The 24,878-nt window shown below is 44.4% G+C and overlaps 1 protein-coding gene and 1 long non-coding RNA gene across 4 annotated transcripts in view; one reads left to right on the forward strand and one right to left on the reverse strand.

Moving 5' to 3' along the window:
* SYN3 (synapsin III) overlaps positions 1–24,878 on the reverse strand; it is a 279,590-nt gene that overhangs the window by 221,877 nt on the left and 32,835 nt on the right. For all 3 annotated transcript variants that reach the window (XM_073324725.2, XM_073324735.2, XM_073324744.2), the window contains exon 3: positions 11,131–11,188. In XM_073324725.2, coding sequence (XP_073180826.1) covers positions 11,131–11,188 — 58 coding nt within the window. The remainder of the gene's footprint in view (positions 1–11,130; positions 11,189–24,878) is intronic.
* Positions 1,423–19,808, forward strand: LOC140903472 (uncharacterized). The gene is made up of 5 exons (XR_012156254.1): positions 1,423–1,502; positions 7,515–7,555; positions 17,328–17,449; positions 17,971–18,115; positions 19,130–19,808. It is a non-coding gene; the product is annotated as an uncharacterized LOC140903472 (long non-coding RNA).

The raw sequence follows: 24,878 nt of genomic DNA on the forward strand, positions 1-24,878 counted from the left end.
TTCTCTAATCAGATGCATTTGACTCTAGTTTAATCTCCTACACGGCAGTGGAGAGAAGGATTGTGATATTTTTTTTTAAGCTAGCAGGCTTAGCATGTCCACGCAGTTCCCAGCACTCCCTGTGCTTTTGGTTTTTGAGCTACTGAACTTTCTAAGCCCTCATCTGTTTTTAATCTAACTAAAAGCTCCTCTCGTTGGTTCCTATTTAAAATAAAAGACAAGGTTACATTGGATTTTTATATGACTATACACACACACACACGTTTTTATACTGCTTTAACTTCACATTTCAATGCCATTTCAATGCCATCTTAATTATGGAGTTGACAGGACACCTCCACAATTGTATATGCAATACCGTATCTGCGTACAAACATACGTACACTGCAAGTGTATGCACACACACAGATCTTTGAACAGAATCCAGAAATTTCGCAACAGACCTCTCTTTTGCTAATTCCTCTTCTCTTTGGCTGGTTTTTCACTCCACATGCTTTTGTTCTTTGCACCTGATGAATACTCTATATGAGCCACTTGACACGCTGAGAGGCTGATGCTGGGTATGTTAAATTTTAAGCAGTATTAGAAGAAGTAGAAGAGGATTTTCATCCTTTCTATTTGCTTTTCTCTTTACTGATTATCCCTTTCCCTGAGAGGCCTGTCCATCTTCCTAAGGATCCCCATTAATTCCCCCTTTTTTCTCTTCTTTAAGCCCCTTATGTTGCAAGGACCTGCCTCTGGCTAGGACACTTTGCCCTTCCCAGCCTTGCTTCTGAAATGAGCCAGTTGTCATCATACTAGAGCAGTATGGTCTCTCTTTGGGGGGAGGGAGGGGTGTAATTTTTAACCCAGTAAATGGGATCCCTTAATCATTTTGTACTGACATTTCCAACAGTTCTAGCTGATAATTTCCAATTTTTGTAGGTAAAAAAGCCAGCACTTTGTAAATATTGATTTGCACTATACTAATATTGACATTTACAGAGTTACAGAGTTTTAATGACTCTGCAGTCCCTAATCCCTGGGCAGGAAGAAGGCCAAACAGGATGTGTGAATGAGTGCATGGAGTGGGAATGGGATGTGTGTTTGATGTATGGGTTGCCCATCAGAGAAGGAAGGTGAAGGTGGTGTAGCTGGGGAGTAGGACATTGTACATCCAGTGAGAGGTCTCATGCATGCTGTTATAAATATAAAGGGAAGGATAACCACCTTTCTTGATACTGTGATGAATACACTGTATACAGTGCTATAAAATCCCTCCTGGCCAGAAGCAACATCCTGTTACCTGTAAAGGGTTAAGAAGCTCAGCTAACCTGGCTGGCACCTGACCCAAAGGACCAATAAGGGGACAAAATACTTTCAAATCTTGCGGGGAGGGGGGAGCTTTTGTTTGTGCTCTTTGTTTATGTGGTTGTTCTTTCTTGGGACTGAAAGAGGCCAGACAGAAATCCATCTTCTCCAATTCATCCTAATTCAAGTCTTCATTATTGCAACCAGTATAGGTAAGCCAGGCAAGGCGGATTAGTTTATCTTTTGTTTTATGTGAATTTTCCCTGTGTTAAGAGGGAGGTTTATTCCTGTTTTCTGTAACTTTAAGGTTTTGCCCAGAGGGGGATCCTCTGTGTTTTGAATCTGAATACCCTGTAAAGTATTTTCCATCCTGATTTTACAGAGGTGATTCTTTTACCTTTTCTTTAATTAAAATTCTTCTTTTAAGAACCTGATTAATTTTTCATTGTTTTTAAGATCCAAGGGTTTGGGTTTGTGTTCACCTGTACAAATTGGTGAAGATTATTATCAAGCCTTCCCCGGGAAAGGGAGTGTGTAGGGCTTGGGGGGATATTTTGGGGGAAGACGTCTCCAAAGTGGTCTCTTTCCCTGTTTTTTGTTTAAAACGCTTGGTGGTGACAGCATACTGTTCAATGACAAGGCAAAGTTTGTACCTTGGGGAAGTTTTTAACCTAAGCTGGTAAAAATAAGCTTCGGGGGTCTTTCATGCGGGTCCCTATATCGGTACCCTAGAGTTCAGAGTGGGGAAGAAACCCTGACACATGCTATTTAATGGCCCTGAGCCAGTGTGAATGCACACAGCCTACAGGGAACACTGATACCAGGTAGCCACATGCCGCTTGGTACCTGTGCTGAAGGTTAAGTGCCATTCAGTGTTGTCAGCTGTCGTGCTTTTACTGCCAGTCTTGCGATATTTGTTGTTTTTCTTAAAGTGCCAGCTGAGTCATGCCACTACATTAAAATCTCAGATTCAATTTTTTTTAAAAAAAAGAACATTTCTAGGCCCATTGTCACAGCGAATAGCTTGAAAATATGAAACCTAATGGCTCGAAAGAGCAGAAGGCAAATAAAAAAACAGTTTTATTGTTTTTAAAAAAATCAGTATTTTTAAATCAGTCTCAGTTTTCTGGAGGCCTATTGTCATGATTTCTGAATAATAGATTTAGCAATACTGTGAAAACCACCACCTAACTGTAGGTATCCATATTTAAGAACAGCTCCTCTGGAAATCCTTTCATAAAAATTTCAAGTTCCTTAAACCAACAAACAAAATGAATAACTATATGGTTGTTTAATAAATGGTTAATCCATGGGGCTAGAAAGGACTGTTTATGTGACTACACTTCTTTGGCCTATCAGATTCTTCCTTTCAGAATGCCCGCTCTATGCCACTAATTAAAATACTCATTTAGGAATTTAAGTACAATGAAACTGGAGAGATCATTTGTATTATAACTCTCTTTTGTCTAGGTAATTCATGAGCAATCCTTGTCAACATTACCAGCACAGTCATAACCCTATTCCACAAGAGATTTCCAGAAGCATACATAGAGGAGTTCATTGAATAATAACACCCTGAAAAAACCCCGTGGCGTGGGAACAAGTGAATGAGCTGTAAAAGAAGAATGAGTGTTAGAGAGAGATAAAGAAAGAAATGGTGGGAAAGAGAGGAGGTGGGAGAGCAACAGGAACAAACTTTACAAATTTACATGAGCCTTCTGGCCTGAGCGCTCCTCTCCTTACCCCTTTCTGTCCCTGCATAGAGCCATTAGCTGACATAAGGGCTGAGGAAGGATGCTCTAGGAAACATCTGAAGAAATACTATCCAAACGGCAGCAGATTCTGCAAGAGAAAAGCTGCACTATCTCTGCTGCTAATCCTCTGTGTTGTTCTCGGGCTCTCATTCTCTGGAGTGGTGTGGTGCACATGCTGTACCGTGCTATTGGGGGTGGGGGGGTGGGAAGGTGATTTCTAGAAATCACCAGGTTTCCAGATCACACATTCCTCAGGAAAAAGTGATCCAGCAGAGTTTAAGTAATAGTCAAAAAGGACAGAATTATCTGGGCCAGGTTCAGTGACTTTAGATAACAGGGACTTCTAAGAGGGGGCCGCTCTGCATCCCACCAGTTTTATCCACTTCAATATCCTCTCCGTGCCCTGAAAATAACCAGCAGTCCTTTATTCTCAGTCCTGTGTCTAGACATAGTCTATGCTGTACTGACTACTGTATTCAGCTTCACTCCCTTGTGGCCAGAGGTCACACCCGTCGTTGAGCAGAGGAGCATGCTCAGCTGGAGGCAGCTTTCTTAAGTGGGCCCTAGTGCCATCAGCACCAGCCCAGGCAGCAATGCCTCTCCCACAGCTAAAATCAGGTCTGAGATCCTCTCTAAAAACAAGATTAAAAAGGACTTGAAGCCACTGGATTTCATGGGCCCAAAAGGCCAACTCTAGATGGGTATCATGGAGGGGGTTGGAGAAGCCTGAATAACCTGTGACCTTAAAGAAAAATCAGTTACTAGCTTTTAACTATAGTGTGTAGTTTGCCTCTGTCATAAAAATAAAGGGAAGGGTAACCACCTTTCTGTATAAAGTGCTATAAAATCCCTCCTGGCCAAAGGCAGAACCCTTTCACCTGTAAAGGGTTAAGAAGCTAAGATAACCTCGCTGGCACCTGACCAAAATGACCAATGAGGAGAGAAGATACTTTCAAAGCTGGGTGGGGGAGACAAAAGGTCTGTCTGTCTGGGTGATGCTTTTGCCAGGAACAGATCAGGAATGCAGTCTCAGAACTTCTGTTAGTAAGTAATCTAGCTAGAAATGCATTAGATTTCCTTTTGTTTAATGGCTGGTCAAATAAGTTGTGCTGAATGGAATGTATATTCCTGTTTTTGTGTCTTTTTGTAACTTAAGGTTTTGCTTAGAGGGATTCTCTATGTTTTGAATCTGATTACCCTGTAAGGTATTTACCATCCTGATTTTTCAGAGGTGATTCTTTTACCTTTTCTTTAATTAAAATTCTTCTTTTAAGAACCTGATTGATTTTTCATTGTTCTTAAGATCCAAGGGTTTGGGTCTGTGTTCATCTGTACAAATTGGTGAGGATTTTCACCAAGCCTTCCACAGGAAAGGGGGTGTAGGGCTTGGAGCGGTATTTTAGGGGAAGACGTCTGCAAGTGGTCTCTTTCCCTGTTCTTTGTTTAAGACGCTTGGTGGTGGCAGCATAGGGTTCAAGGACAAGGCAAAGTTTGTACCTTGGGGAAGTTTTTAACCTAAGCTGGTAAGAATAAGCTTAGAGGGTCTTTCATGCAGGTCTCCACATCTGTACCCTAGAGTTCAGAGTGGGGAAGGAACCCTGACAGCCTCCATCTACAATGGTTATATTCTCTTACCCCAAAGCAACACCCTGGAACCCCCATACTCACCACTGTCATATAGTTATGTTATGTTTTGTACAAAGTATACCTTGTAAGGTATCATTTTAAAAATCTTAATCTGTTGAACATTAATATCCCCTTAAGTTGTATGTGCTATCACTGTCTGTGAAGTTATGAGGTTTTGCTGTGTGTGTTACTGAAATATGTTCTGAAGTTGGAAACGCTCACAACCAGTCTTTCAGGTACAACAATGGGGCAGCCAGAAAGTGATTTAAGGGGGAACACACACACAGGAGGATTACCCCAGGAACTGTATACAATAGAAACCTCTCAGAGAGTGCATACACAATGGAGGCTGCTTGACTCATGTCATAGCAAAGGATCTTTCCAGCAAGCTGGAAGAAGCTATAAAAAGGGGAAGTGACATCATCATTTGGCCTCACTCCCCCCACAACTCAACACCTGGAAACATGTCTAGAGAACAAAGACTGAACTGGGGAGGTGGTCCCAGGCTGGAAAGGAGAATCCTAGCTTGTGTATTAAGGTATTATACCATCAGGGTGAGACATTGCTTGATTTAAATCCTGTCTAGTTCATAGAACTCAGATTGTGATTTTACTTTTTATTTCTTAGGTAACCACCTTTGATCTGTTTCAGAGTAACAGCCGTGTTAGTCTGTATTCGCAAAAAGAAAAGGAGTACTTGTGGCACCTTAGAGACTAACAAATTTATTTGAGCATAAGCTTTCGTGAGCTACAGCTCACTTCATCGGATGCATTTGATGAAGTGAGCTGTAGCTCATGAAAGCTTATGCTCAAATAAATTTGTTAGTCTCTAAGGTGCCACAAGTACTCCTTTTCTTTTCACCTTTGATCTCTGTGCTTACTACTTATAATCACTTCAAATTTATCTTTCTGTAGTTAATAAATCTGTTTTATATTTTTTTTTATCTAAAATAGTGTGTTGCTTGAAGTGCAAGGGAAATCTGCTCAGGAACAAGGGCTGATGCATGTCCTCTCCATATTGAGGGAGGGGCGGACTAGGTCATAAACTTACACTGGTCAGGCTTCTGACCAGGGCAAGACGGTACAGCTCTGGGGTCCTAGGCTGGGGAGCTGGGTGGGGAGAGCGGGGGAATTGGCTGGAGCCTCTCTATTGTTGGCTCATGAGTGTCTGGTGAAAGCATTCATGTAACTCAGCTGGGTGTATTCCTGTCTGTGGATGGCTGTGTGAATGCAAGACCTGGAGGGATTTGCAGCTTGTCATAGCATCACAGTGTGAGAGGGAGCCTAGGTTGGTAAGACGTAGGGCTGAGTGGTACCCCAATTCCAGATTGTACTCCGGGGAACCCGTCACAGATTGAAAAGTAACAAAAAAAAAAAAGAAGTTCAGATTCTCCTTTGCATTTCTATGTCCCAAGGATTAGGGTGATCAGTAGCTGCACAATTCACGTACCCCCAAAATAAGATGGTATGCCACATCTTCCTCATGAGGCTGAGCTCCACAGTGTTCAAGCACCTGTTGGACTGAGATGAAAGAGACCAAGATATTATAATCCATTTGGGGTCTCCTTCATGGCAGTTCTAGCCTAGCATCCTTGATGGGGGAAGGAGCCCCCAGCTTTTCATTATTTATAAAATATTTTTTTCTAGAAAACTATGAGAACACACACCCTAAGGGCTCAAGAACAGAAGGCAAATCAAAGGAACTCAACAACTATTATTATTATAAAAAATCTAATTTGTTTGGAGACCAACTCATGATTTTCAAATGCTTGGGACTGGCAATACTGAATCTGAGGTCTTGAATTTTTAGATAGATAAATTCTCAGGGGTTAGATGGTTTAGGGCCCTGGGAATAAGATAAACCAAGACTTCCACCTGTTGGTCAGCACTTCCAAAGTGCGACTCAGCTTGATAGTGATTGAATACCATTGTCACAGAAGGCCACTTGGGAGAAAAATATCCACATAACAAAGCACAACCATAATTGACTCCCTTTTTGGCAGAAAGGACAAGGATTAAGTCCCCAGTTCAGCAAAGCACTTAAGCACGAGCTACACTTTAAGCACATGCTTTAGTCTCACTGAAGCCAATTTAATTGCTTTGCTGAAAAGAGATGGGAATACTCACGTACTTACAGATAAGCACATGCTTAAGTGCTTTACTGTATGGAGGCCTAAATGAACATGGAGACTGAATTACTCTAACTGTGTTAGGAGAGGTCTTTCAGGATCAGGCTTGAGGTACATTGATGGAGCAATGTGGGGAAGCTTGCATAGCTGCTGTACCTGTTTTTTGGCTAACGAGACAATTTAAGACTCTTTGGCTGTCAATCTGGTCCCTTTGGCCAACACTAAATTCACTAAAAGTTGCTAAAGAAAAGGATTAAATGTACCCTTGGATGAAAGAGGTTTTAGAGATCCAAACACAGAGATAAACACTGTGGCTTCCAGTGCTCTGGCTTAATTCCCTCACTGATTTCTCCAACATCCAAGAAGAGAAAGGAGTCTTTGGAAACAGATGTTACATTGGAAGAGTTAAAATCCCTAAATATTACTAGTAAGAGTATTACGTTTGGGTAATGGAACTGCATGCATGGTGGGAAGTTTCTGGCAATGCTGAACTTTTCCAGATGCACTTGGAACATAAATGCCCCCAGCCCTCAAATAATAACAGTTCTTCTTTATCACCACCCTGCTTCTTTGGGTCAGGATTGGAATCCTCACTGTCGCTGATGATCTTTGGTCCTGGCTCTTTCACTATTCCAGCTCTCTTTCTTTTTTCCTTTCTGCTTCCAGGACCTTATCAATTTTCTCCCACCACGCTCTCTCTCTCTCTCTGTTTCCAGGATCCTGGCACTGAGGTTAATCAGTCACTAAAGGCAATAAGGTAAGACAAAGCAATCTCATGGGAAGGTTTAAATAAATAGCACATATGTGTGTCCTGAGATGGATAATATAGCACACTTTAGACATCCTAATAGATCGCTCAATAAATCAGTGTCCGGGTTTAAATTGAAGAGCACGCAAAAAGGAAACTAAGAAGGAAATAAAGAGGATCCTTGTGGCTGAATTAATTAATGATTTGAGAGGATGGAAGCCAGGGAACAGGACTGGAGAGTACACATCCAGCTCAGTATGGCTTACCATGCTTTTCTCATATTCATCAGCACTAGGCAATGAATGGAGCATCTGTCTTCTCAATGCCTGTGTGGATAAAATTAGCTGAAGGGAGAGCTTGGGGGAAGAGAAGGCGGGAGGGCATGGAGGTCACATAGTTCATTTCCATAGTAAACAACCTGAGAACCTGACCTGTTTCCATACAAGTGTAAGCTCAAGAACTATAGCCAAGGAGAAGAGAAAACTCTCAGAGCTGGTAGGGGGGTATGACCAGACTTGATAGCTCACAACCAGCTGCTGAGAGAGAGACAGTTCCGCTTTCAACAGTTCCACCACAGTATAAATAAAATGAGGTCATTACCTACCAAAAAAAGAAAAAAATATCAGTGTCCCCTCTCTGCTTCTCCCAAAAGCAGCCGATGGGGCTTGTTAACAGAGAATGAAGCTGTAATACAGGCAGCAATCAGAGAGAGAAAAAGCAGTAAGGCAAATGCCTCAGATTCAAATCCCATTTCTGGGCATCCCAGAAGAATGGATGTAACTGCGTTCCACACCACATACTTGAGCACTGCCAGCAAAACCGTTGAAGTGTCTCATTCCTGACATTGTTTTGCAAATGTGTTAAACATTTGGATGTTTCACTTCAACACTTTCCGCTGGTAAAAAAAGAGAGGCTATTTTATTGTTACAGGTAAAATCTGGTTTCGCTATAAAAACAGAACACTTTTTTCCTCAGAAAAGCTAAGTTTTCGCCCAGGGCACATAATGAGTGGAAATTTACCATGGGATCCAATGGTGAGCTGGGAGAAAAAACCTTTCCGGATAATTACATGTGAACAAGCATACCACATGGCCCAAGCCGCTTCAGAAGAGCCACAACACTTAGCTTTTGATCAGTGTAGAGTTTACTCAGACCAGCCCTGGACCCTTGCCTCACCTGGTTAAAGACCATTACAGCATGGTAAGGTCTGGGACAAGGTCATATGTACACAGAGTTCTTTTCTGTGGGCTTCCTAGGCCAGGACTGTGGAAGAGCGTTCTCTTTTTTAGGCTCCAGAACTTTCTTGTGTTCAGTAGCAGAAAAGACAAAGTGAAGTGTTCCATGATGGTTTAGGCCAAGGGGTCATAAGTAAGGCAGAGAGGAGCAGGGGAGGGCAAGAAAAATGAAAAAAAGAAGCGAGTGAGTGAAAAACAATGGAGTCCCCCAAGGGATGAGTAAAAGAGGAAGCCCAAAGAGTTGGAGTCTGAACAGATAAGCGCCCCCCTCTTGGCCTGATCGATATGCACAGGGGCCTGAGGCCACATTCAAGGACTGCCCACAACAATACAACTTCTGTATTTCCCTTGTTAGACAATGATAGAACTGATGATCACTTCTGCATTCAAGGTCCAATGAAGCAGGGCGCAACTCACCATCTGTTACTCTTAGGCTCCATTGCCATATATGGGGAGTGGGGGAAAGCAGCCTGCTTTCTGTTCACAGTTGTCCAACCTTTCTCTCAATTAAATAATTCATTTTCTGGAGTACTGCTGCAGTTGTTACATTTATTATTAGAAGGGGGCTTCACTGAGGTAACTCTCAGTACCACAACACTAGCAGGCAACAGTTCCTAGCAGTGGGAGCCCTGATAGCCACTGCAGTGAAGGCACATTTTTCGCCACATGCACACTTGATTATTACTTGCACTCCTTAGCCCCTTTGGGTCCTATGCCCAAACCTGAGCATGCCACCTAAGTAACAGGTCTTGGCTGATGGGCTGGATGAGGTTCACAGGAGTTCCTGGGAATTGTTACAAGCCCCATGGTAGGCACTGATCCTGGTCTATCCAGTCAGGGAAACAGCAGTGCAGAGGCTCCATTTCCAGAGCTGATTTAAGGCATAGGCAACCTAAGCGTATGCTGAGGGCCCAATTCTTGGATGGGGCCCAACCTGAGTGGCACTGTGACCCCATCTACCCTTGTCATGACAGAGAGGCGGCAGGGCCAAACCTGAGAGAGAACTGGGGCAGCCAGCACAGCTCCTCCTTGTCGCTGCCATGAGGCCAATGTCACCCCGCCCCACCCCAGGGCCTGCCCAGCCTTGTCCCACTTCCAGCAGCCAATGGTCCCTCTGTTCTACCCACAGGGTTCGCTTAGCAATTGCGTCAAGAGCTGCTACAAGTATGGGAAGCTGTGGTGCATGCCTGCACAAGGAAGCCAACTGGGAGAAGGGCTGGGGGGACATGAGGAAGTTTTGTCTAGGGCCCAGCGATGGGTTAATCTTCCCCTGTCTATTTCAGCCAGTGGGCTTCCACCAGAGGGGTACTGGAGACAGCTCCTCTCCAAGGAGCGCGTTTGTAATTCTGAATGAGAAGGAAGGAAAGAAGATGCAGGGTTTTCAGTCAGTAGGCGAACTGTGGGCCAAAACCAGACCACCAGATGCTTTTGAATGGACCCCAACATCTTTTTATTTACTTATTATTATTAACTTTTTTTATTATTTTCTCTGGAGTCTAGACCTTGACTATACCTTGACCAAGAAATTTGGACCTTAACAAAAAATATTTGACTACCCTGGTTTGGGGTATTTGGGAGAGGAGAAAAAGGAGATTATGGAATGATTGCAGGGGAATGCACTGGAGAGGCAGATACTCCCTGCAAATGGAAGCGGAGGAGGGACAGGAAGGGAGGTACTGAGACTTAGCAGGGGAGGGGAGAGAGCCGGCTCCAGGGTGGGAAGAGGGTTCTGCGGGTTCCTACCTGCTTCCAGGCCTGCTCCAGACCCTCTGGGTCCCACTCCCTGCTCCCCCACAGCTCCTGGGCCCTGTGGTGGCTGCTTCTATCCCTCTGGGTCTCCCTCTCACCTCCACTCCCTCCCCCACTGGCATATGAGAGTTTACATAGGGGCACTAGACTCCTTGGCCCTGGTTCTATCTTCCCTGGCATGAGAGGTAATCTGGGGCCTGGGCTCTAGGACCCTGCAAGGTGGAAGGGTCCCAGAGCTCAGGCTGCAGCCCAAGCCTGAATGGCTACACTGCAATTAAACAGCCCCTTTGCTTGACTCCCATGAGTCTAAGTTAGCTGGCATGGGCCAGCTGTGAGGTTTAATTGCAGCGTAGACATATCCATAGGGACATGCAAAGCAGCACTAGAAAAAGTACAATAGGGAACAATCCTGAAAAGGCAGGACTGGATGGCCCAAAAGGTTATTTTCATCTCCGGCTTCTCTAATTCTGTGAAACAGACAAGACTTAAAATTCCTCCTTAGCACCCTTCTCCTCCTGGCTGATGCCCGCAGACACCTGCATGTGGGGTCTCAATCACCTACGTGAACCCTTGCTACAGAGGATTTCAATGTCCACTGACCTGTTCCACTCGGATCTCAAATTCTCCGTTCACCTTCTTCCCCTGGAAATACTTGGCCCTGAGGAGAGAGAGAGAGAGAGAGAGGGAGGGAGGGAGATGGTTAAAAAGACTGCAGTTCATGATTATTTATTTATTTGTCAGCTACTGTTTTGCTGCTGTTTTCCCTTTTTGATGAAGGATTTCCAGATGGTTCACAACATCTTTTACTAATTCCCATTTTCCCTTGACTTTCTGTTCTCCAAGAGGAATCTGCCAAACCAGATGAAAAATCACACTGGAAATTTCCTTGAAGGCTTGCGAGGGTTTTTTGGTAGACTGAGAAAATAATGATCTCCCTGCACCTTACAGAATAACAGTAATAATCAATGACAAGACCAGTTTGTATGTATTCTCTATCCTGGGGACAGAGGCTATGGACAGAGGGAGGCAAAATCTATCATGTGACAAAGACTCAGAGTAAATTTTCTTCCAACACTGAACAAGGAACTTTATCAGCATAATGAAAACCATATTAAGCCTCTCTTTCTCTCTCTCTCTGCTTCACTGTAGAGCTTGTCTTAGGAAATTTCCCAGACCTATCTTGCCTGGCTTCATGCGTCTGATTTAAAGAAACAGTATATATATATATATCCTCAAAATGTCAATAAGGATAGATTTCTTCAAAATTGTGAAACCAGATTTGCATCAGAGTCATTGGAAAAAAAGTCTCTCTCATATACTTCCTCTCATCTCTGCTAATAGCCACAGTCATCGAATATACAACAGAGGAAAACAGATGGAAGTTACCGCTCAAAGGGTTGGACTGATAGTGCAGTAAGAACCAGGTATAGGGCAAGTATATGCTTTTTAAGCCATTCTCTTCTATACAGAGCGGATCAGGAGATTTCTAACAAAAGCTATTTTCCGAGCAGAAAACAGGGTTTCATCAAAATCAACATTTTTTTCTTAAAAACTGTTGACTTAGATGACTACTTTTTAGTTTTTTCAAAAATGTCCTAAATAGAAAATTTCAGGACCCCCCACCACCCCAAAATATTTATTTGTTTTATTTTAAAAAAAAGGGGGCGGCCCTCCCCCTTCCACTGTATTACCATTTCCCAATTTTTGCCTGTTGAAAAACAGCAACAAAGTGTAGGAAACAGTTAAATATTGGAAGTGTTTTTTACTTTCTGAGAAAAAGTAACACTTTCAACACTTTGTTATCCAAGTGACAAAAGTTTGGACAGAAAAAGAAAATGAAGGAAAGTTAGCGGGAGGGGGAAGAGCAGGTTTTTCCCTATACCTTTTTAATGTTTTTTAAAAAAACTTTCCCACACATTTTATTTCATTCCCTCTCATGTCATTGGATTGGAGTGGGGAAGAAAATGGGGGCCGTGGGAAAAAAGTTTAAAAAACAACCCACAAAGTTGTCCAGATTTAAAGAACCAAACTGACATTTTAAGTCTAAACAAAAGTTTGTTTTGAAACGGTGATTTTAAACAAAATGAAAGTTTTCATTTTGTTTAAAAAATTCCCATCAAAAGGTCCATCTGTCAAAAAGCCCATTCATCAGCACAAAGTTTACTCTAACTATGATCGGAAGTTAGGTAGGGACAGTACATTAGCCAGGGACAGTACGTTAGCCAGGGACAGTACGTTAGCCAGGCTCTTACAAGTCCAGAAAAAGGAAAATGCAGGACTTTAGCTATCCCTAAGGGGTATGTCTACACTACGAAATTAGGTCGAATTTATAGAAGTCGGTTTTTTGAAATCGGTTTTATATATTCGAGTGTGTGTGTCCCCACAGAAAATGCTCTAAGTGCATTAAGTGCATTAACTCGGTGGAGTGCTTCCACAGTACGGAGGCAAGCGTCGACTTCCGGAGTGTTGCACTGTGGGTAGCTATCCCACAGTTCCCGCAGTCTCCGGAAATGAGATTCAAAAGTTCGCAGTTCTTTTCCTGTCTACCTAGCCAGCGCATCTGAGTTGAGAGTGCTGTCCAGAGCGATCACAATGGAGCACTCTGGGATAGCTCCCGGAGGCCAATACCGTTGAATTGTGTCCAGAGTACCCCAAATTCGACCTGGCAAGGCCGATTTAAGCGCTAATCCACTTGTCGGGGTGGAGTAAGGAAATCGATTTTTAAGAGCCCTTTAAGGTGAAAAAAAGGGTGCAGGTTTACATCGATTTAACGCTGCTAAATTCAACCTAAAGTCCTAGTGTAGACCAGGGCTAACCTTCCTTGAGGTAATGAGAGTAGGACGAAAAAAAGCCAAAAACGATGCCACCTCTTTGGCAACAAAAGTTACAGTGCGTGCACTTAAGTTCATCCTGGTTCTAGAGATATAACTGGGTTTAATGGTATTTCCCATTTTACATGTAGAGAATTACTGCTGTAACCAGCAGACTCAAAAGCCGAGATAAACTTAGTGTGCTCACAGTAACTGTTTCGAAGTTTGAGGCATGGCATTCAGTGGTACACGCATATATTTTTTTAAACAGAAGATCATCACAGTGTATATGCATCACCCACATTTATGAAACAAACTTTCTCCCTCTGATGACCCCTCCACTCTGCTGACTTGCTGGTTCCTAACTCATTGGTGCTGCTTCGGTCCTACTCACAATGGAGGCTGATTATCCACACGCTCTTTCATCCATTACAGATGAAGCAATGAGACTTCCACTGCTTCGTCCAGGAAATTAGCCTTCACAGTAAAAATTATAGAACCCTTTCCCCACTGCTACAATACAGACTCTGTTCCCAGATAGTCATGTCTGGGGCACCACCACCATGTGGACCCAGGGCATAAGAACAAGGCATCTTGATTAAGACACAGTGAGACCTTTGTTTCTGGACCCCATTTTCCACATGGCCTGGCTCATTCCAATGACTCAGCTCACATTTTTTAAATTAGAGGATATATTTTCTTTCAAGGCAGATCCAGGGCTAAGCTGCTGTAGGGATCTCTGAAGACAATAGGTGCTAAATAATTCAGAGATAAATGTTTTGCTCTGTGCTCTATTCTGACACTGCACAGGGGAAGACTGAAACACCTGCTGCAAATACCCTTGGAAACAGATTCAATAGTGTTTTTAATTTACACTTGGTGTTTCTGAGCCTTTGGGAAGTAGAAGCCACCATACTGAGCAGAAAAGAGATATTAGTCTCACCCTGGAGCCCCTGAAGTTTCAAGCAACTAGGAATTATTTATACTATGGAAGTACCTGTAGGCCACGTTCATGGTCAGAGCCCCATTGCATTAGACACCGCATCAACACACAGCATGAAACAGGCCCTGTCCCAAAGAACTTACAACAGACAAAAGTTGGGAGAAAGGAAGTTATATCCCCATTTGACAAAGGGGGAACTAAAGAGCGAGAGATTAAGGGCCAGATTTTCAAAAGCAATCACGACCCAGCAGGTCCCACTGAGAACAATGTGAGCTGCAAAGTCTTGCCCTCTTTTGCAAATCTGGCCATACAAGTGATTTGCTGAGGGTCACACCAGGAGCCTGTGACATAGCCAGGATTTGAACCCAGATCTCAAGTCCCAATACCATGTCTTAACCATAAGACCCATCACAGGTCTTCCTTTGGTGCCTCAGCAATGCCATTCTAGCCTATCCAATGAAGTCACTTACGAACAATGCAAGGCATCTTTCATCACCCTAGAGGCTGCGTGGGCTGCCTCACAGTGTTCCCAGCCTACTGGCTTGAGAGATCAAAACAGGAATCATCTAAGTCATCCTGCCTCCCCCCCGTCCCATGTCAGCATGGATTACTGACCACTGGTCTAACTGGCCAGCACTTTATTATAAAGCATGCAGGATGTTGACAGAGTCAGACTGCTGCATTATAATTAGGCTATGCAGGGTGTAGGTTGAGTGGTTTGGTTTCCAATCTCAGTAAATTCGCATGTAAACAGATATTTTGGACGGAAAAACTTGTGGCTCCATGCTAGCAGAACAAACCCTAGGGAGGATTTACAATGGTAAGAAACATGTGAATGCTGCAGCTCGTGCAGGGGGGAAAGGAAGTGCTATAATAGCTCAGTAGATGCCTTCTGTTTTTAAAAGAAATTCCCCTTCGTGCATCTTTCTCTGTGATTAGTGAGCTGCACACTTGTGGGAAGCAATATTTCCTGGGCAAAAGGGCATTAGAAACACATAAAAAAGCCCTCTGCTTTCTGCTCCAGCCCCAGTGAGATTGAAATCTCACCTTCAGCCCCGTAACGGTAGAAACCTCAGATGTCTCCTCTCACAAATTTGTTTAGAAAGATTAAAAGCTTGCTTTTCAGAGAATCCAAGCAACCCCCCCGTGATGTGCTTGGGGGAAGCAAGTGCTCCATTCCCAGTCTGATACATACACAGCACATCCTTTATGGGGATCAGACGCAAAGGCCTGGTGTTGAAAAGCATCAGCTCTCTGGTCCCTATGTTATACGTGTAAAGAGCATTTCGTGAGAAGCCAGCATACAGTACTTGTGTCCCTATACTCTTGTGAAGCATTTATCAGAGTAAGTCTACAAAAGTGGCCCCAAAGGAGCCTGCTCACACAGTAGTATAAGCACCTCTCAGCCTCCTAAACATCAAGGGCCCAGTTCATCCCTGTGTTAGTACAGACACTGAAGGGAGGCAGCTTGCGCCTTGCCTTATTCAGGGGCTGCAGGAGCTCATATGGCCCCCAGTGCTGACTTAAATTGTGTTCCTGCTCTATTGGCCACCTGGGAGGGTTGCCAATTTTGTAATATTTAAAAACCGGACACTCCAGCAAGAGTCCCAGAACCTCCCCTGCCCCGCCCCTTCCCCTGAGGCCCCACTCCCTGTTCACTCCTCTTTACCCCTACCTCCATTGCTCACTGCTTTTGTCCTCTCCCCTCTCCCTGTGTGGGTCAGGAGGGACTCACTTGCAGAGCCGGTGCTGAGAGCTGCATCCGCCCGATGCAGGTAGGCGTTTGTCCTGGCTGAATAGGAGCTGGCGTAGGTGATGACTCCGGTCCTCCCCACCTCCCCTGCCTGCAATAACTGGACTTTGGGTGTCTGGTCAGTAGGTCTGACTGACACTATCGGACTTTCTGTTCAGAAAAACGGACACCTGGCCACCCTACCATCTGGGTAGGCCCCCTTTGCCAGGGCTCCAATAGAGGTGGTGCTGGGGAATTCCCTGGAGACTGAAGCTTATTCTTGTCCAGCGGCCCCTTTGTGCTGGCCTTTGGTGAATCCATATCTGAATCACAGAAAGGCCATGGCACAACCATGGAATCAGCCCCCAGATGTATAGTGGAGATTTCCAAGATCAGTAGAAAAAGATCAAAATTCATAGGGATCATTTTTTCCTAGAAGTCTATAGGACATTATGGTAAAGCCTCTGAAAGTGAGCTACAGTTGGCCATTTCCTTACTCCCATACACACTTAGCTTTACCTGATTACTTTTGCTTTTATATTAAAACAACTCCAAAGGAGCATTTGGTATTCACTTCATCAACCAGTCAATATGCTCAAAACTGGAATCCTGGATAAGCCTTTACCCCCCAGGCTTGTCTCTTCCTTGAGTTTTTTTTTTCCTTGTATGGCTTTTATGTCCTGGAGAGAAGGTGCTTATAAGAACCACTTCAGTGGGCACTGCAGTGGTAGCCACAAGATTCGTGGTGTATGTAGATGGAAGGGGATGCTGCAGAGAACCTTCCATTTTCTTGATGGGTTGTAGAGCACTCCACAAAAGGGTTGAGATCTGCTTGACTTGCCTGGGTATACAGGATCAGGCAGAGAATCCCAAAGGATCTCTTGTTCAGGTGCAGTCTCAGCAGGCAGGATACCTGAACGTAACATACATTGCCAAAAGCTAGGTTTGTTACCTGTCCTGAAGATGTTCTGGACAGGGATGGCAGTATCCCATTGTCTACTTACGAAGGATGAGATAGCATGAGTCAGAGTGTTGCAGGGGGAAGAGGGGAGTGGCGATTGGAAAATCTGAAGCTGTTTCAATAAGTCAGTTGGCTGAATGAGTGGGGTTCTGTCCCATTTTTCAGCCTGTTGGAAGCACAGTATTTTGTGTTAAATGCATTTGATGGCACTTCTTCAGGCTATTTCACAAAATGGCTACTGCATGCAATAATTTGCAAGGACAAGAAGAGATCAAGGAAATGTGCCTCAAGGTGTCTTGCAAGAGACCTCACTGGAGTAGCTATAAGAAATGTCCCTGTGATCTCTTGCAGTGTGTCTGGAAGTAACTCAGCAGCCATCACCTCAGCACTGCACCTGTGGAGAAGCCACACCCCCATGGCAGCTGGAGTCAACAGAATCATTGCTGGCTGCATTTCGAGTTGAAGGCTAAAAGGTTTGATGGCTAAAAGCAGCAGCACATGTGGGTGGAGCAGGTTCATTAGCCAGCAGGGATATCCCTATAAGGCAGCCTGAGATGTTCCTGGTGTTGCCTTTTCATTTAATTCAAAACAAATATTATTTCTGAACTAAAAAGCAGGGAGAGAATCCCAAACTATTGATCTGACTTTGCTCACTTGTGATTTTTATCATGAAATAAAGTCTGTGTTGGTTACATTTTCCTACCATATCCTGGATGAGTTAGGCACCATTGTGTTAGATGTATGCTTAGCCTATTAGAGTTTTTTGAGGAGCAATCTAGATCTTCCTTGTTTCAAGTTAAACAGGGTGGGAGATTTAACAGCTCCAAGCAAAAGAATTCATACAGGATAGAGGATGGAGTGTCGCCATGTTTTATGAGCAAATTCCTGGGAGTCTTTCCATTAACTTCGATGGGTTTTGGATCAGGCCCCTAACAGCATCCAATCCAACAAACTCAGGTTAGCTTTACTGGCTGCCCATTCCTTCTCACTATAGCTTCAGGCTGCATTTCCTGCCCCACACTCCTAGTCTGCAGTGGGGGCTTGAACAAAAAATGTGATGCAAGAACCACGGTGGGAGAAAAATGGAAAGAGGGGAAAGTGAAAACGGAGGAAGAAAGAGTAGCAGGAGGAGGAGAGAAGTGAGTGAATCAAATAGAAGACTAAAAGGATTAAATTATGGAATCTCCCAATTCCTTTCTTTGTCATCCAAATACAAACAGAGATATCTCTTGAGTCTTTTGGGAATCAAAGCATGTAATTTCCTCCAAGATTAACCTAGAAAATGCCAGGCTGCAACCCTCTTGATTGGATGAGGGTGGACCTCACGGAGTGAGGTTAGCCACTGAAAGAATTCCCTGTGTCAAAGGGTCTGGGGGCCCGGGTGATGCACAAGGCCCTCACTGTATGTCCGCATTGTCTCCTACGTAAAAGGGGTTGGGACTGGGAAAAAGGAGACAGTTTCCAAGATACTAGCAAGCAGGCTGCGGAATGCCCAGATATCCCTCCAGCCCCTATGACAATACAAAGGGAGTCAATAGTGCATTTTTATTGGTTTGCCTTTTTAATGGATAAAAATGTGCAAGGCTTTCCGCTCTCTAGCCCAGCTCCCCAGTTCTCCCAGATTAGAAATTTCCACCTACAAACGATATGGATTTCCAAGTTTGGTCAATTATTGATCACAGAAAGCCTTGTGGGAGGGGGAGGAAATGGTTACCCCAGGAGTTGAGTGCCTTGGGACAATCAGGTCTATTCTACACACCTGCTGCAATCTAGAGACCTTTATGTATCATTCAGACATAGAAGGGATATGTTATTGTTTAATATTCACTGTGCAGTAACACCTAGTGGCCCCTACTGAGGTCAGGGCGCACCTGTCCTAGGTGCTACAGAAACTCACAAGAAGAGAGGGGCCATGCCTTGAAAAGCTGACAATTTAAATAGACAAGACCAAATGGGAGAAAGGATGAATTATTATCCCCATTTTACAGATGGGGAATGGAGGCACAGAAAGATTAAGTGGCCGCCCAAGGTCAGACAGGGAGGCAGTGGGAGAAGCGGGAAGAGATCTCTCATGTCCCAGGCTGGCATTCTAGCCACAAGACCATCCTTTCCTGCACATTGTAAAATAATCCCTTTTGCATTTTTATTTTCAGGGTTCATAGTGATCATCAGCAGTTCAGCAACACAAGACGGGCCCAGGCTGCTGCTACACAAAAACACTAGAGCCTTATAATCACAAGCTAGCCATCACTGTCCGCTGAAAAAAATGAGTCTGTCAATGGACCTCCATCCACAGCAGATCATCCCTGCCCTTTGTATAGTGCCCATCACTGTAGTATCTAAGCACTTCCAACCCCGCCCCCTGGTAAATTAAGATTCCTGCAACTCTGTCTGCCTCCTGCATCACTTATTGCTGATGAAACAGGGCTAACTAGAGACAGTGGAATTCTTCAAGAGCAAATGGGTCTGTTATTAACTAACACTACACTTGATCTTGCTCTTTGCATTTTTCCAACGTTGTGAGTATATGAAGGATGCCTTGCTGTAGGTCAGCATCACAGCCATATTCCTTCAAGTCCCAGAAAACTGGAAGGGCCTCCTTCTGAGCTGCTGCTTAAATCAGTGTAGGGCAGGGGTGGCCAACCTGAGCCTGAGAAGGAGCCAGAAGTTACCAATGTATATTGCCAAAGAGCCACAGTAATATGTCAGCAGCCCCACCACCTCCTGCCCACCAGCAGCCCTGCTGATCAGCACCTCCCGCTCCCTTCCGCCCGCCGCGATCAGTGTTTCGCAGCATACAGGAGGCTCTGGGATGGAGGGGGGAGGAGCAAGGATGCAGCAGGTTTGGGGAGGAAGCGGGAAGGGGCAGGGGCCTTGGGGTAAGAGGTGGAGTTGGGGCAGTGCCTGGGGTTGAGCAGTGGAAAGTTGGCACCTGTAGCTCCAGTCCCGGAGTCAGAACCTATGCAAGGAGCCGAATATTAACTCTGAAGAGCCGCATGCAGCTCCGGAGCCACAGGTTGACCACCCCTGGTGTAGGCGCTGCTGTGACACATGAGGCAGCAAATTGTAGTTTACATACAATTTAAAATTGTACATTGCTAGCAGGTTTCCTTGTTGCTAAATCTAGATGGCAGAGCCTGGAGCTGTTTGGAGGGGTATCATTTTGTAAGGGTTCGTACAATACTGTATTCCACTTTTGCTTTGAAGTGAAATGCATGTACAGCACCTTTGAGAGTTAGGAACAAGGGAACCAAAATAACTCAAAAGCAAAACTCAATCAAAGCTGCTGTGTTTTAGGCAGAAATGATGTAAGTGCCTGGGTTCATTTGCAGGTCACTAAAAGGCTTACAAACCTTGAGAAACCTGGCTGAATTTCTTAGGTTTGCCCAGGTCTAGACAAGACACGCTGAGGTTAAATACCGTATATTTAAAAGGATTCTGGTAAAGTAATTAACACCCCAAATTAGACTTGCATTAGCGTATTTGTAACCTGGTAGGGAATATTTGCCAGATAAGGATGAGGTGCAAGAAAGGAAATATTCAGTGCTGTTTAGAGTTGGTCAACTAATGAAAACTCAGGTTTGCAGATATGTTTGTGAATATAAATATCCTTCTTTATTTATGAGTATTCAAATGACAGCTGCTTAGTTACGAATGACTCACAACCTGTGTCACCAATGCATGTTTGAAGGGCATTATTTGCTATTCTCAATTCACTATTTGTTATTCTCCTGTTAGAAAATTTAGGATGTCCAATCAGGGAACACAAACAAAGCCTTGCAAATTGAGCAACCAATTTCTACGTTCAAGTTCCAAATCTCAGCACTGGACACTTCTGCACTACCACTTATGTCAGTATAATTTATGTCACTCCCGGGTATGAATAAGCCTCCCTCCTGAGTGACATAAGTCGCACGGACCTAAGTGCTGGTGTGGACAGAGCCATGTCAGTGGGGGAGCTTCTCCCGCCAGCACAGCTGCTGCTGCTTATTGGGGATGGATTAATTAAACTGACAAGAGATCTCTCTCCTGATAGCTTAGAGCAGCTCCACTACAAAGCTTACAGTGGTCAGCTGTGGCCCTGAAAGCTCTCTAATGTGGCTATAGCCTTAGTGAATAATCTGTAGGCCAACAATTGTTTGCTTATGACTAAGGCTACGTTTTAGTCATAGGTATTTTTAGTAAAAGTCATGGACAGGTCACGGGCAGTAAACAAAAATTCATTATACTATACCCCTAACTAAAACTTGGGCCGGGGGGCTGCGGCTGCTCTCAGGGGGCAGTCCATGGGCATCAAAGGTGCTTGTGGGGATTGGCCCGGGATCCCCGCTGGTGCTAGGAGGGGGACCGGGCGGCAGCGCGCAACCCGGGACCTCCGCTGATGGTGGGGGGCAGGGTTGGCAGGGCTAGCAGGCTCCCTACCCAGCTCCACATGTCCCTGCAGCTCTTAGGGGGAGGGAAGGCAAGGGAGGCTCTGTGCACTGCCCCCGCCATGAGTTCCAGCTCCGTAGCTCCCGTTGGCCAGGAACCACAGCCAATGGCAGCTGTGGGGGTGGCACCTGTGGGCAGAGGCAGCGTGCAGAACCTAGGAGCTGCAGGGACATGCTGGCTGCTTCCCAAACCCTCTGCCCCAGCCCTGAGCCACCTCCCACTCCCAAACTGCCCCAGCGGCAGCCAGTGCAGCTGGGTCAGGGGCTGCCTGATCTGCTTGGACCGGCCGTGTCGGCCGCTGCAGAAATCATGGGCATCACGGAAAATCACCAAATCCGTGACTTCCATGACCTCTGTGACAGACACACAGCCTTACTTATGACATTCACAGAATGTTTCCAAATAGTAAATGTATTTGCAAAAAGAAGGGAACTAGTTTGCAAAGTGGCCGGATTTACCAAACTCAATATTAGATTAACATTATTTGACCACTGGTAGTCCTGGACTAGTAACATATTTAAGGTTCAATATCCCATGGACCAGGACTAGAAATGGATTTTTTTTAGCCCAGTAAACTGCAGCTGGTAATTTCCTCTTCCTAATGTGATCCAGCACTTTATTCCAAGCTCTGACAAGCCCTGCAAGCCTTATTTTACAAAAAAGTGTTATTTTAGATAGCTTGGAAAGGGTTCGGTTATGAATAAATCATAATTTCTCTTCTCTTCCAAGTCCAGGAGTTTGGCGCCATTATGTTAAGACAGCCTGGCTTTAGAGATGGAGGGAAATGAAAAACAACAATTCAATTTTGTAACACTCACATTGTCCTTAATGGCTTTGTCCTGTGGAATATGGCACATATTCTTGATGGGGTGGAAGCATTTTAAGCAAGAAAGCATGTAATTCTGATAGTATTGGATTAGCTTGGAATGAGGACAAAACACACCTATTGTTCTGAAAAGTGACATGGGATAGTTAGCAAATAAAAGTGAGCAGGGACCTTGTTACTACAGCTGGCACAAAAAGCAATGTTTTCATGGTACTTTATTAATGGGCTTAAAAGGTATGCATGAGCATTTCCAAAGTATGCTGTTTAAACAAAGCATTAGGGTGGGGAAGTGAGTACTACTTCACGGACAACGGGAGTTAACAATTCACAGTTCTCAAATCTTGTTTCAGCTTTGGAAAAAACCACTCGAGCAAGGGGGGGATTTTACTTAACGCTGATCTGGGCAAGGAAGTTGCCAGAGGTGGGACACTTTCCTCCTGGATGAGGTCATGATCCTGGATTTGGCTGATTTGTAGTAACATGGAGTTCTGCCACTCCATTTCCTCATGTTCCGTGCGCGCGCGCGTGTGTGTGTGAGAGAGAGAACTTCTATGCCCTGGCAACAAATGCAGGTTTGACATGGAGGTTTCAGGGTCTCTAAAAATACATCTCTTCCAGGGCAGCAGATGCTTCCAAACAGACTGCTTGCCTAGCTCAAATGAGACTGCTTGCCCAGCTCTAAACCCATAGGGTGCATGGCTGGGACAGGGACCCTCAGTGAGAAAAAAAGAATGGCATTTTCTCTGCTGTGGATGGAGATCCATTGGCAGACTCATTTTTGCAGGTGGCTATGATGGCTAGTTTGTCAAAAAACAGAGCAACCCAACTAGAGTCATCCCCCAATACTGCACTAAGCAGAGTAAAGATACACTTCTTTGGGAGCTGCTGGAAGGGCATCTTGGAGAGAAATAGAAGCTCTTGTGCAAATTTTTGCCACCATATCAAAGGGAGAGTTGGGTCATTTTCCTGCCTCTGATGGAATCCACCCTTCTTTTGCTACGGCTACCACATCCCTGCCAGAGTGGATTGAGTTATATAGGACTCACAAATATTTCAAGAGCAAATATTTAGCCTTTGAAAAATGCCAGGGTATGCCAAGTGTCAGGTATTAACAAAGGTTTGCAGATGAAGGTGTGGATTCCCATTACAGGTCTTTATACCCTCCAGCCCATCACTACAAGAGAGATAAGTTCAGGGCTGTGCTGTAGTATCAGTAGACTTAGCAGAATTTTAAAGAAACGAATTATACTATTTTCCAATTAAGTGCACTTAACATACTTAGACTGTAAGCTCTTTGCAGCAGGGACTGTTTTTGTTCTGTGTTAGCACAGTGCCTGACACAATGGGATCTGGGTCCATGACTGGGGCTCCTAGGTGCTCTGCAATACAAATAAGTTGCCTATCCAGCTATATTGCCACCTTCTTGGGTTACAAGAAAGTGTTTTTGTTTTTAAAAAGGGAAATCAGTGGACAGGTTCCTCAATCTCCCACCCTTCCTGTCTGCAAACAATGAGGCCTCATTACATGGGGTTTGTCACAGGCTATGGGGGAAAGTTTTGTGGCAGTCCCATGTTAAAATATTGATAGCTCTTCACTTGTTGTTACTTATTTCTAGTGACTGTTTTCTGGTCCAGTTAACTCTTCCAGCGCGAGGGAGGAGGAAGGAAAGGACCATTTATCAACACAAAAATGCTGCAGAGTCAGCTATTTTGGCAGGCAAAGAGGGGTTGGAAAAGGTTTTAAATCTGATACCTCTTCAAAAATGAAATGAACAAAACGGTAACAATAGGTTATTGTTCACTCCGAAGATTCTGGGACTAGTTCCATGTGTGAGGCAACCAGAGTGGCCAGCCACAATCCCCAGTCATCTTTTCTCAAGGCAAACACTGCTGCTCAGGTGGGGCAGTCTGAGCTGGTATTTCATCAGATTGATACTAGGAAGAAGAAATCGGTTCCTCAGAAAGTACAGCAGTTTAACTGAGATCAGAATAGGGCCTAATCAACATTGTCTTTCAGTGTTGTGGTCATTGGACCAGATTCTGATCTCAATTATACCTGTGTAAATCCTGAGTGACACTATTGCCTTCATTCACCCACGTGAATAAGATTAGAAGCTAGCCCTCTTACTGTAAATGCTTCCAGGCAAGGCACAAATCTTACTATATTTTATAAAGACCCACTTACATTTGAGGAATATTGTGGAAACTTCTTTTGCTTGCAGCTTAGAATTCCAGATATTCCCTTCTAGCCTGGTCCAGCTCTTCCCCAGTTCAGTTTTAGGTGTTTTGAGCAGTCATCTTTGGGGTGGGGGTGTATCCAGTGAAGAACCAACCCTGATTAATTCACTCCCCAGCCAAAATAGGATTTACATATGGCAGGAATCCTTTGTTTCCCAGTTTGATCCCCACCCCCTACTAGTGGAAAAATACCAACAGTCCAATATGGTATCCAGTACCAGGTGACATGATCACACGACCCTGCAGTGTCAAAGCAGCATGCAGGAAGCTTCTCAGGAAGGTGGGAGATTAGCATCTTCAAAGACCTATTGTTCTCCCTATTGATTTATTGACTAAGCAGCCAGACTGATTGTATTTTGTCTAGTGGGTGTTCCCCAGGTGCAAACACTTTTGCAATTGATACATAGT

The sequence above is a fragment of the Lepidochelys kempii genome, chromosome 1, assembly GCF_965140285.1.
Source record: "Lepidochelys kempii isolate rLepKem1 chromosome 1, rLepKem1.hap1, whole genome shotgun sequence".
In the NCBI taxonomy this organism is placed as follows: domain Eukaryota; kingdom Metazoa; phylum Chordata; order Testudines; family Cheloniidae; genus Lepidochelys; species Lepidochelys kempii.